Consider the following 13,914-nt stretch of genomic DNA (forward strand, 5'->3'; position numbering starts at 1 on the left):
CTATATGTTTTGTGTTTATTTATAAGAAATATTAGAAATTTGACAAAAATGCGAAAAAAATTGCAATTTTCAAACTTTGAATAATTATCCCTTTAATCCAGTCATATCACACAAAAACATTAATAAATAACATTTCCCACATGTCGGCTTTACATCAGCACCATTTGCAAAATTTTATTTTATTTTGTTAGCCTTTTAGGATGTTTAAAAATGTAGCGGTAATTTTTCATTTTTTGATGGACCTATTCAAGCTTTAAGTGACTTTGGGGGTCCTATATATTGGGAAACCCCCAAAAGTGATACTATTTTAAAAACAGCACCCCAAAATATTGAAAACTGCTGTCAGGTTGTTTATTAACCCTTCAGGTGATGTTAAGGAATGAATGCAAAGTGTCTTGACAGAAATGAAAAAATTTATTTTTACCACTTAAATGTCGCTGACTTCAGAACAGGCCACTATAGCTGGCAGACTCTAAGGCCGCTATTTGGCTGTGAATTGCCATGGCAAACAGCAGGACCAGACAATAAAGATCTCATGGTTCCGATAGGGTTAAAGAGGAAGCCCCCCACACTCTGTTAACCATTTACATGATGTAGTCATTATTGACAGCAGCATCTAAGTGGTTAAACAGATATGGATGTGCCAACACTGATCGTGGCTGATACAGCAAGTTGTCAGCTATAGTGGATAGCCGACAGCTGCTGAATTGTCATCTGTATGGGGATACTAGTCTCTTATATCTCAGGTCAGTAAAAAGACGTATTGGCGGTCATTAAAGGGTTTTAAGTTGATTCTCCACTTTTGTGAATTTGCAAACAATTCTATTCAGCCATGAAAAACCAACAAGGCCACCAGTACAGATTTCCCATGAGTGATCACCTAGTAGAATATCTTATTGAAAGTCATCCTACTTGTGCAGCAGCATAGAATTGGAGTGATATCACTACATAGCATTTTGGACTTAGGGAAAATGAGTAATATTGTAACTGAAAGTCGGCCATTTTGAATGTCCAACCCCTTACAATTTTAAAGAAATATAGAGAGATTTTTTTTAAAAAATATTGGATATATAATTTAATAATAAGCTTCTCACTACATGTAATTCTTGACTTTTACCATGCATGTTACAGTAATTTAGATTCCTAAAGATACAATATATCCATCAGGTAATCAGAAAAGAAAGCAGCTATCACATTGTGATATCTGGAATCAATCAGCTAATGCTGCAGTCAATAAATTGGCAGCCGTACACAGGTCCGTATTTTCAGTAAGTATGCTAAGCTGCAGCTTTGTTTGCATTATAGGAAGGGCTGGGATCGATACTGATACATTATGTAGCTGGATTAACATTAGGGACTTTGATTTTTCTTGCATTAAAGCTTGTCGCTCAGATTAAATCGTCATATTTTTTGTCACAGAGACTCCAAATCAAATATTATTCTCCTCTGGTTTTAAACAGCGACTTTCCCCACATATTTATACATGGATACAATCAACATCCTTTTTCATGGTCCCAAAAATCAATGAAATCATTACTCATATTAATGAATATATACTACCTTGATCCACTAATGTGACAAAACAATTTCTCAAAGCTTTTATCATGCTTGATTTATCAGATGGTTTGTATTATATAATCGTCTCAGCCAGGATATTTTATATAAATTAATAGAGAATATCATTAAAGAGGTTATCCAGGACTATTTAATTTTTTTTTACTGTGGGCCTAAGAACTAACAGGCAGGTAGTCACAGACCACTCCTGCCAGTGATTCGGTGGACGTCATGTTGACAGAGCAGCGGCTTCTCTTGTGATCTGTTCTGTTCTGAGGGTGTGATTGCTGAAATCATGCTGATTGACAGCTGGCTCCCCGCTGTCTAACTGTGGGGAGCCAGCTGTCCATCAGCATGAAGTTGCAGTCATGCCCCATCAACAGAGCAGCCAGGAAGAAGAAGAGCCGCTGTATTGATGTGGAGCAGCTGAATCGCTGTCACGAGTGTTCACGGAGTGCTCTGGGTCAATGCTGGATAATGCAGACAGTTTGTTGCCTAGACAAACCCTTCCTTTAAACTTCCTCAGATTTTACTTTACATACTTAAAGGATTATTCCCAATATTGAAAGTTAGCAACTTTCTACAAGATATGTGATAACTTTATCCTTGGTAGAGTAACCTCACCAAACCTTAGAAGAGCATACCAGTTTCATTCTTTATGTGATTGACAAGGATAGCCAAGAGTTGCACTCTGCCTTCTCCACAATCCCATAGAGAATACATGGAGTAGAGGTTCGTATGTGTAGCCACCACTACATTTGAATGAGGCATCTCAAAGCCAAATTCACAGGATCAGTGGAGATCCAAGTGATGGAGCCCCCACAATTCTGAAAGTTATCACCTGTCCTATGGATATAAAATAATGTCCAATGCTCAAACTAACCCTTAAAATACTATTTCTAAACAATTACTTATAAACTATCTACCTACTAATCTTGGCAAAATCCTTTGCCCCTTTCACAATTGCTGTGCTACCCAATAAAAGCAGTTAATGATGAGAAAATTGATTTGTGCTGGCCGCCCTTAGCAGCAGGTCTTCACTTCTGCACCAAGCATCTTCAGTACATCTGGCACACACTAGGACATGTGGCATCATGACTTCATAAGCACCAGGTGCTGAGGATGATGGCTGCACAAGTGAAGACCGGTTGCCATGGATGACTGGACTAGGCCAGCACTTACCATATTTCTCCTCTACCAGGAGTCCCAATTTTTAACACACAACAACATAGTTCATTTGATTTGAATCCAACAGTAAAGTGTAAGTGAAATATGTTCTTATTTGGAAACACATCAATCCGAGAAAAAAAACTGACCAAGAGTGACCATATCGCAAGAGAAAAATTCCAGATTGCGGTACAGCTGATTAAAATTTAAATGCTTTATTACATACTATTTACTATGTAATAAAATGTCCAAAATGGTGAATAGAAGTTACTCAACAGGTTTTTGGCATTGCCACCCTTAGTCACTGAGTAACTTACGTGTTGAGTAACTTCTATCCACCATAATGAACATTGTATTATACAGTATTTTTAATATTGTGGAATAAAGCATTTTAGTATTTATCAGCTCTACTTCAACCTGGAAATTTTCATTTGATTTTGTCTGACTATTCTTTTTCCTTAAGGCTCAGGGTTAGCCAAGATTGTTTGTATTATACTGTATGTCCCACAGACAATTGCATCATGCCCTTAGCATCAGGTAAAGAACAAATAAAATTCTAGTAAAGTTTTAGCCAAACTAGCTCTTGCTTTGGTGGACTTGCCCAGGGAACATGTGTGGACTCATGGAGCTTTCAAATGGAGATAGCTATCTGTAGGCACTGTAGGCAGAACATTAGTCAATCTGGACAATGACAATTTATTCACAAGTTTCTTACTCATAAAAAAGTTAGCCCCCTAAAGCAACCAAAAATAAATTTGTGATGTGTGACATGATCTAAATCAGAGACAAAAGCCACCTAGAACTGAGATGGAATGTACAAGGGAAGATCTAAGATGAGAACCTGAGAGCTTTGAGTGGAGAGTTTGCCACTGCTGCATAGAGGGAAGGCCAGTGGGAGTATGTCGCCTCATCAGTGTGAGTGTCCACTAGAGGAGAGGAGAATATCTGACTGTATCTGAAGCAGGAAGAATGCATTCAGGGCTGAGTGAAGCCAGTTGAACCAGTGGTGTGGAGCAAGAATGAGATTTGCTATTTGCAATGTAAAAGATTAATCATATTCCGGAGTAAAAGTACTAAGTTCAAATAAAGACTGTGTAGTTGCCTTCTTCAGAATCTCCCTGCATATTGGGGTGCTTCACATTACTCTTACAGACCAAGTGTATATTTATGAGTCGGCTTCTGAAATGGGTGGTTGGGATCTAAAACCACTTTGTCAAGAATTTAATAATTACATTAACTGGAAGTTTCTCTTTAATTTCTCATAGGAATAGAGCACAACAAGAGAAACTACACAACTGTAGAAATGCAACACAGCTACAAAAACTACACAACTACAGGAACAGAACACAACAGAAACTACACAACTACAGAACTGCAACTCAGCTACAGAAACTACACAACTACAGGAACAGAACACAACAGAAACTACACAACTACAGAACTGCAACTCAGCTACAGAAACTACACAGCTACAGGAATAGAACACAACATAAACAAATTACATAACTACTGTAATAGAAAACGACTACAGAAAATTCACAACAACAGAAACTACAGGAAATAGAACACAAGTACAAAAACGACAACTACAGATATAGAAAACAGCAACAGAAAAGACTTAATTGCAAAAATAGAACACAACTAAAAAAACTATAAAAGTATAGGAATAGAATACAACTGAAATTGCTAAACCCCATAAAATTAACACAACTACAGGTATGGAACACAACAACAGAAAATGCATAATTTTCAGAATTAGAACACAACTAAAGGAATAGAACACAATTACAGAAACTACAGAACTATAGGAACAGAACACAAGTAGAATATCTACACATCTAGAGAATTAGAACTAAACAACAAAAACTACACAACCACTGGAATAGAACACAACAAAAAAAATTATACAACCATAGAAAAAGAACACAACTAGAAAAACTATGCAACTACAGGAATTGTAGACAATTGCAGGTCTTTTCCATGATCTTTATTTTTTCCTGTGCAATAACATGGCCTCCATCAAGTTCTAAATGTTCATATGACAAAACATATCAAAGGGGTTATCCAGTCTGAATCGATAAGTCTGCAGTCACTATGTGTGACTGCACACTTATGAATCCCCCCAGTGCACGCACTGTTCACTGTGGGGATTTGCCAATTTCTGATCTGGGACCAGAGGGTATGTATGTGTTCTAAATACTCCCGGCGCCCCGTCTAGAGATGCAGCTGTCAAGTGGGCATGGTTTATTAGAGGATGCGGCTTTGCTCCATAGAAGTGTATGGAAGTGAGGCCACGCCCACTGGCTGGGTGTATGCATAATTCATACATACTATCTGGTCCCGACTCAGAAACTGGCGAATCCCCGCAGCGCACACTGTGTGCGCTGGGGCATTTCAGAAGCCTGCAATCACACAAAGTTGCTGCAGACTTATCAATTTGGACAGGACAACCCCTTTAATGCAGGAAAATACCAAGATGTAGCAATCCTATATTGACATTTACCAATGCACTGGAATTTGAAAAGGTTTGCTTGACATAAATGATACATGAACATGATTTCATAACCTCAAGTTAACATTTGCTACACCTGTTCATATGGAGATATTCTCTCTAGAAACAATGCTTCAAATACATTTTATCCACTGGAATATACCACCATTTTATGTTAAACCTGACAGAATAAACCTCCTTGTGTCCCTGTATGAAATTAGGGGCAAACAGAAGTACAGTAAGAGTCCTTAAAATTATATTGGCGCCATATTACATTTTGCAACTTGCTCTGTGCACCCGCCCTTAATAATGACGTAGATTCCCAACACTCTTAGGGTAAGTTCACACAGGACTTTTTTGCTGCTTTTTTATGCTAATTTTCAGCTGCTTTTTACAGTACCAGCAAAGCCTATGAGATTTCAGAAATCCCATGCACACACATTGGTTTTTTGTTTGATCAGTATTTTGTACTTTGCTGCGTTTTTTTTTTACATAGAGCACGTCACTTCTCTCAGCGTTTTTGCTGCGTTTTTTCACCCATTGACTTGAATGGGTGTTGAAAAAAAATGCAGGTATCATTATTTACTGCGTTTTTGCTGCTGAAAATTCAAGGACATTAGCCTGGAAAAAGAGAAAAAAAAACGCACCAAAAAACTGCACCTAAATTAGCATAAAAAAGCAGCAAAAATACGCAGCAAAAGAGTCCTGTGTGAACTTACCCTTAAATGTAACATTTTTAAACTGTATAAAATGTCTCCAAACTACAGGAAATGGTTTCCAAGAAATGTTCCACAATATGCTTCTTAAAACTCTGATGTCTGGATGTATTACTTTATTCAACTTATTTGCTTTTTCTTTCATATTCTGCAGCCCTGCAGAGACTGCAGTCACCCACATCCATATGATAATAATATAAATCAATCACAAGACAACCTGTAAAGCAACATATTGTCTATTACCAGAATACACAAATCAACTGACCTGAATCTTTGTTACAGCTGGTAATTTCTGGTGTGAATCCTTCTCCACTGTGTGTCTCGGCACAAGATTCATTGACTAAAAAATAAACACAAATGCTGGATGTTTATGTCATAAATTTCTAATTTAATTCAAGTTTAGTCAATCAATGCAGGATTACTTGCGGGGTAGATCAATATTCATAACCACGCTACTGAAGTTACCAGCACTTCTTCAACACTTTAGATCATAAATCCATATCACTTCCATTCTTTGTGTAGGAAATATGTCTGCCCTGAATAAGAAGCAGCGCCTTTTAGCTCAGTCTCTAACCTATAATCTTAGGGAGCATGGCGACAGGAAACGCATTATAATCAGACGGTACTACAGCGCTACTTAATTTGCTCGGGTCCAACGTTGAGCGTCTGGCCTCACCCTGTTTTTTCCTCTTCTGCTCCAGTTTCTGGTCTTAGCTTTGGCCTTGCTTGTTTGTGCCACAGCTTTGATTTAGATCTATTTTGGTGTTAATTTGCTGAGACAGCAGGTACCTGATCATGAAGTCAAGTCAGCCATTTTAAATGCTAAATATTCTGCCATGCTTCGACTGTTGTTTGAGGTTTAGCCAAATTTTACTTTTTTCCAAATTCTTCTACTGATTACTGATCCTGACCTTAGCCTTGTATCCCACTATTCTCCTAGTATGATTTTCTCCACTTCCAGTATTGACCTTGACTTTATTTTTGTCCACACTCTTGTCTCATGTTTGCCTTTGTGATGACCCCTCTTCTCTGTGCCATGGCTCCATGAATGATATCACTGTAAGGCTAAGTTCACATTAGCGTTGCGCCGCTGTTGCGTCGGCGACGCAGCGGCGACGCGCCCCTATGTTTAACATAGGGGACGCGTGCGTCTTTTTGTTTGCGTTTTTCGCCGTGTGCGTCGTTTCCGACGCTGGCGTCGGACGCACGAAAACGCTACAAGTTGCATTTTCTGTGCGTCCGATTTTGGTAAAAAATGACGCACGCGTCGCAAAACGCGCGCGTTTGCGCGCGTTTTTCGATGCGTCGCGCGTTGCGTCGCCGACGCAGGGCGGCGCAACGCTAGTGTGAACGTACCCTAAAACAGTTTATTTTGGTGAATGCAACCTGGCAATCCTCCAGAAGGAAAGATCAAATCTTCCTTCACGGTCAATGGGTGAAGATCAAAGGAGACCTCAGCCTCTGACTCTGTGGTAACGAACATCAAACAGAGTTTGTGGATCTTGAGCAAATGGACCATATTTTAATTAATGAGGACTTTTATTCAACAACCTAGTACTTTCACAGCATAAAAAATGTTAGGTTGTCTGTCACTTTCCTAGAGTTAAATATGCAGTTCTCTAACTACAGTAGTCCTCCACCATGCTGCACCTTCCTGCATTTTATCTCTATCTATCAATCTACTAATATTCTTGATTCGCTCAATAATCCACAGCTCACCAGCTTTCTTATTACGTCCTCTCCCTCCCTTCTTCAAGACTTCGACCGTTCTGAACTCATCCTTTGGAACTCATTGCTCTGAACCATTGAGCCATTAGATTTACTCCTGTTTACAGCTCAAATGTGTTTTGAAATTTCATTGTTGAAAGTGACTTATGCCATATAAGTATATCATACCTGTATCTATAGCTGAGGGCGGGCAACCTGAACGGGTTAAAGCTATCTCTCTCCTAAATCATTTCATTTAATTAATTTATCTATTCCCTGGGTGCATTACTCTATTTTATCTCTGTATTGGCTGTGATACTGAGTGGGTGACTGATAACGCTTTTTTTCATCATATACAGAAAACAGCTTGTCTTCTGGACAAAAATTTGCTTTTGATCCTATAATGTCCATTCCACTGTTAAATCCACTATCATCTTGTCCAATTGCTAATATTCAATAGATTTTATCAGTATGTGTTTGTAAATGGGTCCAAAGTACATAACACCAGGCATCAGAAAATAGGTATCCAGCAACAAGAATCCATTGAAAACACAATTCTCTATTACATAACATTAAAACATACAGATATCGTGACCACGTGTCTTGTGAACTGTAATATGACGCATTTCGGGTTACTCTTTTATCATAATGCAAATACACAACAGTTGCAATCAACTTTTTTTAACCCTTTTTGCAATTTGGGTTGTTAGCAAAATTTACGGTTTGCAAAAAAATTGATCAATCAAAAACAATATAAAAAGCTTAACACAATTTATCTAACAAGTGGTTTCTCCAAATTCAACACAAAATGACACTTTACTAACGATTTCAGTCTCAGAATTATTCAAACCCTCTACGACAAGCACTTTAGTATTTAATAGATAATCTTTGGCTGTTATGACCTGCTGCAAACATGACCCATAGCCAGACATCAGCTTCGGGTGGCATTTCCGAAGCATCTTAGCTTAACCACTTCACCCCGAAGCCTGTTTTCACCTTCCTGAGCAGGCAAATTTTTTCAATGTTGACCACTGTCACTTTATGAGGTAATAACTCTGGAACGCTTCAATGAATCCCACTGATTCTGAGATTGTTTACTCGTGAGCGTGACATATTGTACTTCATGATACTGGTAAAAATTTATTTGATACGACTTGTGTTTATTTGTGAAAATATTAGTGATGAGCGAATATACTCGTTACTCGAGATTTCTCGAGCATGCTCGGGTGACCTCCGAGTATTTTTAGTGCTCAGAGATTTAGTTTTTCTTGCCGCAGCTGAATGATTTACATCTGTTAGCCAGCATAAGTACATGTGGGGGTTGCCTGGTTGCTAGGGTATCTCCACATGTACGTATGCTGGCTAACAGATGTAAATCATTCAGCTGCGGCAAGAAAAACTAAATCTCCGAGCATGCTCGAGAAATCTTGAGTAACGAGTATATTCGCTCATCACTAGAAAATATCAGAAATTTTCTAACTTTGATTTAAGGGCATAAAAATTAAGAGAGTTATTTCACACAAAAAAGTTCATAAATAACATTTCCCACATGTCTACTTCAGCACAATGTTTGAAACATTATTTTTTTGTTAGGAAGTTAGAAGGTTTAAAAATTGAACAGCGATTTCTAATTTTTACAACAAAATTTACAAAACCTCTTTTTTTGTTATGGACCACATCACATTTGAAGTGACTTTAGGTGCCTATTTGACAGACAAAACCCCAAATTAACACTATTCTAAAACTGCGCCCCTCAAGGTGCTCAAAACCACATTCAAGAAGTTTATTAACCCTTCAGATGCTACACCGGAATTAATGGAATGTGAAAGAAAAACATTAACATTTAACTTTATTTTCACAAAAATTTTACTTTACACCCAATTTTTCCAATTTTTTTTCTCACAAAGGTAACAGGAGAAAATGCACCATAAAATGTGTTGTGCGATTTCTGCTGAGTACGCCAATATGGAATATGTGGAGGAAAACTACTGTGTGGGTGCATGGCACGTCTCATAAGGGAAGGAACACCATTTGACTTTTTGAATGCAAAACTTGCTGAAATTATTACGGACACCATGTTGCATTTGGAGCGCCCCTGATGTGCATAAACAGTGGAAACCCCCCACATGTGACCTCATTTTGGAATTTACACCCCCCCAAGGAACTTTCTAGATGTGTGTTGAGCACATTGAACCCCCAGGTGCTTCACAAACGTTTATAAGGTTGAGCCGTGAAAATAAAAAAAAAAACAAAACACATTTTTCCCACAAAAATTTTCTTTCAGCAATTATTTTTTTATTTTCACAAGGGTGACAGGAGAAATGCACCATACAATTTTGTTGTGCAATTATTCTCAAGTACGCAGATACCCAATAAGTAGAACAAAAACTACTGTTTGGGCTTACGGCATGGCTCAGAAAGGATGGAGTGAAGTTTTGCAATGCAGATTTTGATGGAAAGTTCTGTGGGTGTCATGTCGGGTTTGGAGAGCGCCTGATGTGCTTAAACAGTGATCCCAGGTTTCTGGACTGGTTTGAAGGTGCCATATCACATTGGTAGAGCCCCTGAGGTGCCATAACAGCAGAATCCCCCATAAGTGATCCCATTTTGCAAACTACTCCTCTCAATCAATTTATCTAGGGGTGCAGAGATCATATTGATACCACAGGTGAGTCACAGAATTTTATACCATTGGGCAGAAAAAAAGAAAAAAATATAACATTTTTACCACAAAAAGTTTGTTGTAACCCCAGATTTTACATTTTCACACTGGGAAATGGGCAAAAATGGCACCAAAATGTGTCCCACAATTTCTGCTGAATGTGGAAATACCCCATATATGGCAATACAGTACTATTTAAAAACACGGCGAGACTTGGGAGGAACGGAGTGCTATTTGCCTCCTGGAGCGTAGCTTTTCCTAGAACAGTTTGTGGACTCTATATAGAGAGCCCCTAAGCGCTAGAAGAGCAGAATCCAAGTGACTTTATTTTGGAAATTATATACTTTTGGGAGTTTATCCATATATAGTTTATATGCTTATAGTTTAAGTGTAGTGATGATTTTGACTCCATGAGAGTTTTCCTGAAACAAGCAGCAGCGGATGTTGCTGAGTGAAAATTGCATACTGCCATTGTAGTGCCCAGTGAGCTATAGTCACCAGTACATTGTAGTGCTCAGTAAGTTGTAGTACCTAGCTCATGCTTCTGGAGACAAGCACCTGTAAATTAGGTGGGCTGTCATTGTTACCGAAGTACCAAACATGTGGACGCTAAATTTGATTTAGGCAAACTGTGGGGATCAGAAAGCAGAAGGCATCTGCATTTGGTAGCACAGAATTTGATCAATTCCTTTTGGTGCTTAAGGAGCCATAGTGCTTTTCCAGAGCATTTGTACTACTAGTAACATGAAAGTCCCCTATATTTCTGTTAACAGATTACGGACCTGATTGGGGACATGCTTTTTTGAAGAATGAGTTGAAGCTTTTATTGGTAACATTTTATGTAACATTTTGGTATCAAATTATCTTGCGTTGAACACATATAGGGGTTTCCATCGAAATCTCTGACTGACGTGATTCAGATGAAACTCCAGAGGGATCCATTCACTATAATGAGGCAGTAGAGTTACTATGGACTCCATCTGGCCTCTGTTCAATGTAGTTCTTCTTTTCAGAAGTGCACAAAAGTGTGGCGAATCGTGCTTTTATGCATACCTAAAAAGATGGATACCACTGGATCATAGGCCAGGTGGCATCCACAGTGCCTCCATCTGCCTCATTACAGGGAATCGTCCACTGGGTGTATTTCAAAGATTTACACAGAAACTCCGGTGTAAGAGTTTAGCATAGAGCAGTGTTCCCCAACTCCGGTCCTCGAGAGCCACCAACAGGTCATGGTTTCAGGATCTCCTTTGTATTGCACCAGGGCTTGATTTCAGGAGTCTTAAAAGATGCTGTAGAGGCCATCATAGTTGTCAGACTTAAAGGGACACTATCACCTGAATTTGGAGGGAACAATCTTCAGCCATGGAGGCGGGTTTTTGGGGTTTTTGATTCACCCTTTCCTTACCCGCTGGCTGCATGCTGGCTGCAATATTGGATTGAAGTTCATTCTGTCCTCCGTGGTACATGCCTGCGCAGTGTCCCTTTAAACCAAATAGCAAATTTATGGTAGGATTTGAAGAAGGCAATTGAAACATGCAAACCAAAGAATATTTGTAAACTGGAGGACATTACAGATGGGGAATAGGCTATGCGTAATGGACTAAGATTGTAAAGACACGTTGCCAAACACTGATGTCTTAAGTAACACATTTGCAGTAGGTCATAACAGCCAAAGAGGCTCTACTTGACACTCTAGTCATGCAGGACTTGGTTAATTCTGAGACTGCAGTAGTCATTAAAAGTGGAATTTCGTGTTCAGTTTGCAAGAAAATCCTTTTATTTTAGTTGTGTTGAGTTATAATAATTGTTCCTGTTTCACTGGTTTATTGCAAACAACTGAAAGTTTATAAATTTTGCTCATAAACCTAATTTACAATGGGGGTTGAAGAATTTTGATGGTAACTGTATGTGGGACCCATTCATGAACAGATACCGGTGACTTTTGAGTTTACTGGTGTTTGGGATTCCTGTATCTTGATGTCAATACTGCCGCAGATTACGTTATTCTTTCCATGAAGTATACTGTAACGGTTGACAAAACTCTGAAAGAGGCTCTAAAATGCTAATAAAAAAAAACAGAGACTCTTTATTATTTCTATTGTTAATTGTCTTTGTCTTTGTCTTTGTGATATATCTGATATATTGGCAATACGGTAGAGGAGGCCATATAAAATTGTGCCCTATGTATTTCAATGTATAACATTAAAGGGATCTTGTTATGTCCTAAAATGCTATTAACTTGCTGATATGGGGTCAATCTGCAGGTTAATAGCATTATAATGACATTCATCTGCTGCACTCAAAGTGCAGCTACCGAGAGAAAATGAACTTTATGCCACCTGGGAGCTGCCGGCTTTCAGTCATAGAGTCGTGACCGGAGTGGCTACAAGTCATGGCTCACCACACAGCTATATGTCCCAGCACTTTTATCAACAGCTTGCTCTGCATAGATGCGCTGTGCAGTGAGCTGTCAATCAAAGTGCTTACAGCTGCTTCTCACTGTGTACTGGCTGGTGACTAGCCCCAATGACAAAGCCGGCGGCTCCAGGGAGGAATAAAATGAATGTTCTCCCAGTAGCCTCACTTTCAATTAGGGGGCTGGACAGCATACTAATGCAATTAACCTGCAGGTTATTACTATATCTTCATGTTATCACTCTTGAGGGCATGGCAGGCTCCATTTAATTACAATGTAATAGACCCAAAAGTGCAAGATATACATTTCTGATTGTTATATATCTATGTTTTAAATCAAAGTCCCATTTGTAAAGGGAAAAATTGTTTTGCAATTAATGCTGACAGTTCCAACAGGTACTAAACTATCAATTTGACATGTTCAATCAATGCCGGAACTAAGCTTTTCAATTTACAAATTAATTTTACATTATGAATCCGGCCTTGCATCTTGGTGGTTTGTGGACATTTGTCCTACATTTTAAACAAAGAGCTCTTAAATTGTGTATCCTTAAGCACCAGCTGCTGTCAGAAGCAGACACAATACAAGTCTACTTTAGGTATTATGTTTCAAAGCCTTTTTTTCTGACAGTCAACTGGTTTTCTTGATGTCTGTTTTCCATTAATTCCAGATCCTCCAGGCAAACATCAGATTTTCCTTCGAAAATAAAGCACAGCAAGCTTGCCCATCGGCCAGGGTCCTTTCTCAGCCAGTTGCAGGATGTCTTTAGTATACACTTTTATGCCATAATCCTGTGGTATCGCTTCGACATCTTCACTTCATTGTCCTTATATTCCGTTCTGCCAAATGTAATGCTTCTATCATGTGTACTCGTACTGTGCTAGGAAGCTATGTAGAGGTGAAGATTATATGTAGGTTGTCTTTCCTAATGTCCTTGTATTAACCTCTGATCATAGAGATTAGTGCAAGAACAGGAGGTTAGAAATGGTCACTTTGGGGTTGATTCATCAAAGCTACTAATGCAAGCAATAAAAGCTTTGAAAAGTTGCTAAATTTTTGCACAATGGGGAGCTGAGCAAAAATGTTTCAAATGTTAGTGTTTTCCGCCATATTGAATCAGCTCTGTTGAAATGGGAGCTGGTGGAAACCAGTGACGTGGCCACTGCCGCCCATAGAGTTCGTAAAAAATTATGGGGGC

The 13,914-nt window shown here is 38.8% G+C and overlaps 1 protein-coding gene across 6 annotated transcripts in view; it reads right to left on the minus strand.

Annotated features, from left to right (window-relative positions):
* The window catches only part of MACROD2 (mono-ADP ribosylhydrolase 2), a 2,991,260-nt gene that overhangs the window by 156,339 nt on the left and 2,821,007 nt on the right, over positions 1-13,914 (minus strand). For all 6 annotated transcript variants that reach the window (XM_069768762.1, XM_069768759.1, XM_069768757.1 and 3 more), the window contains exon 16: positions 6,194-6,268. In XM_069768762.1, the coding sequence (XP_069624863.1) occupies positions 6,194-6,268 (75 nt within the window). The remainder of the gene's footprint in view (positions 1-6,193; positions 6,269-13,914) is intronic.

This window comes from Ranitomeya imitator, chromosome 5, assembly GCF_032444005.1.
Source record: "Ranitomeya imitator isolate aRanImi1 chromosome 5, aRanImi1.pri, whole genome shotgun sequence".
NCBI classification, from domain to species: Eukaryota; Metazoa; Chordata; class Amphibia; order Anura; family Dendrobatidae; genus Ranitomeya; species Ranitomeya imitator.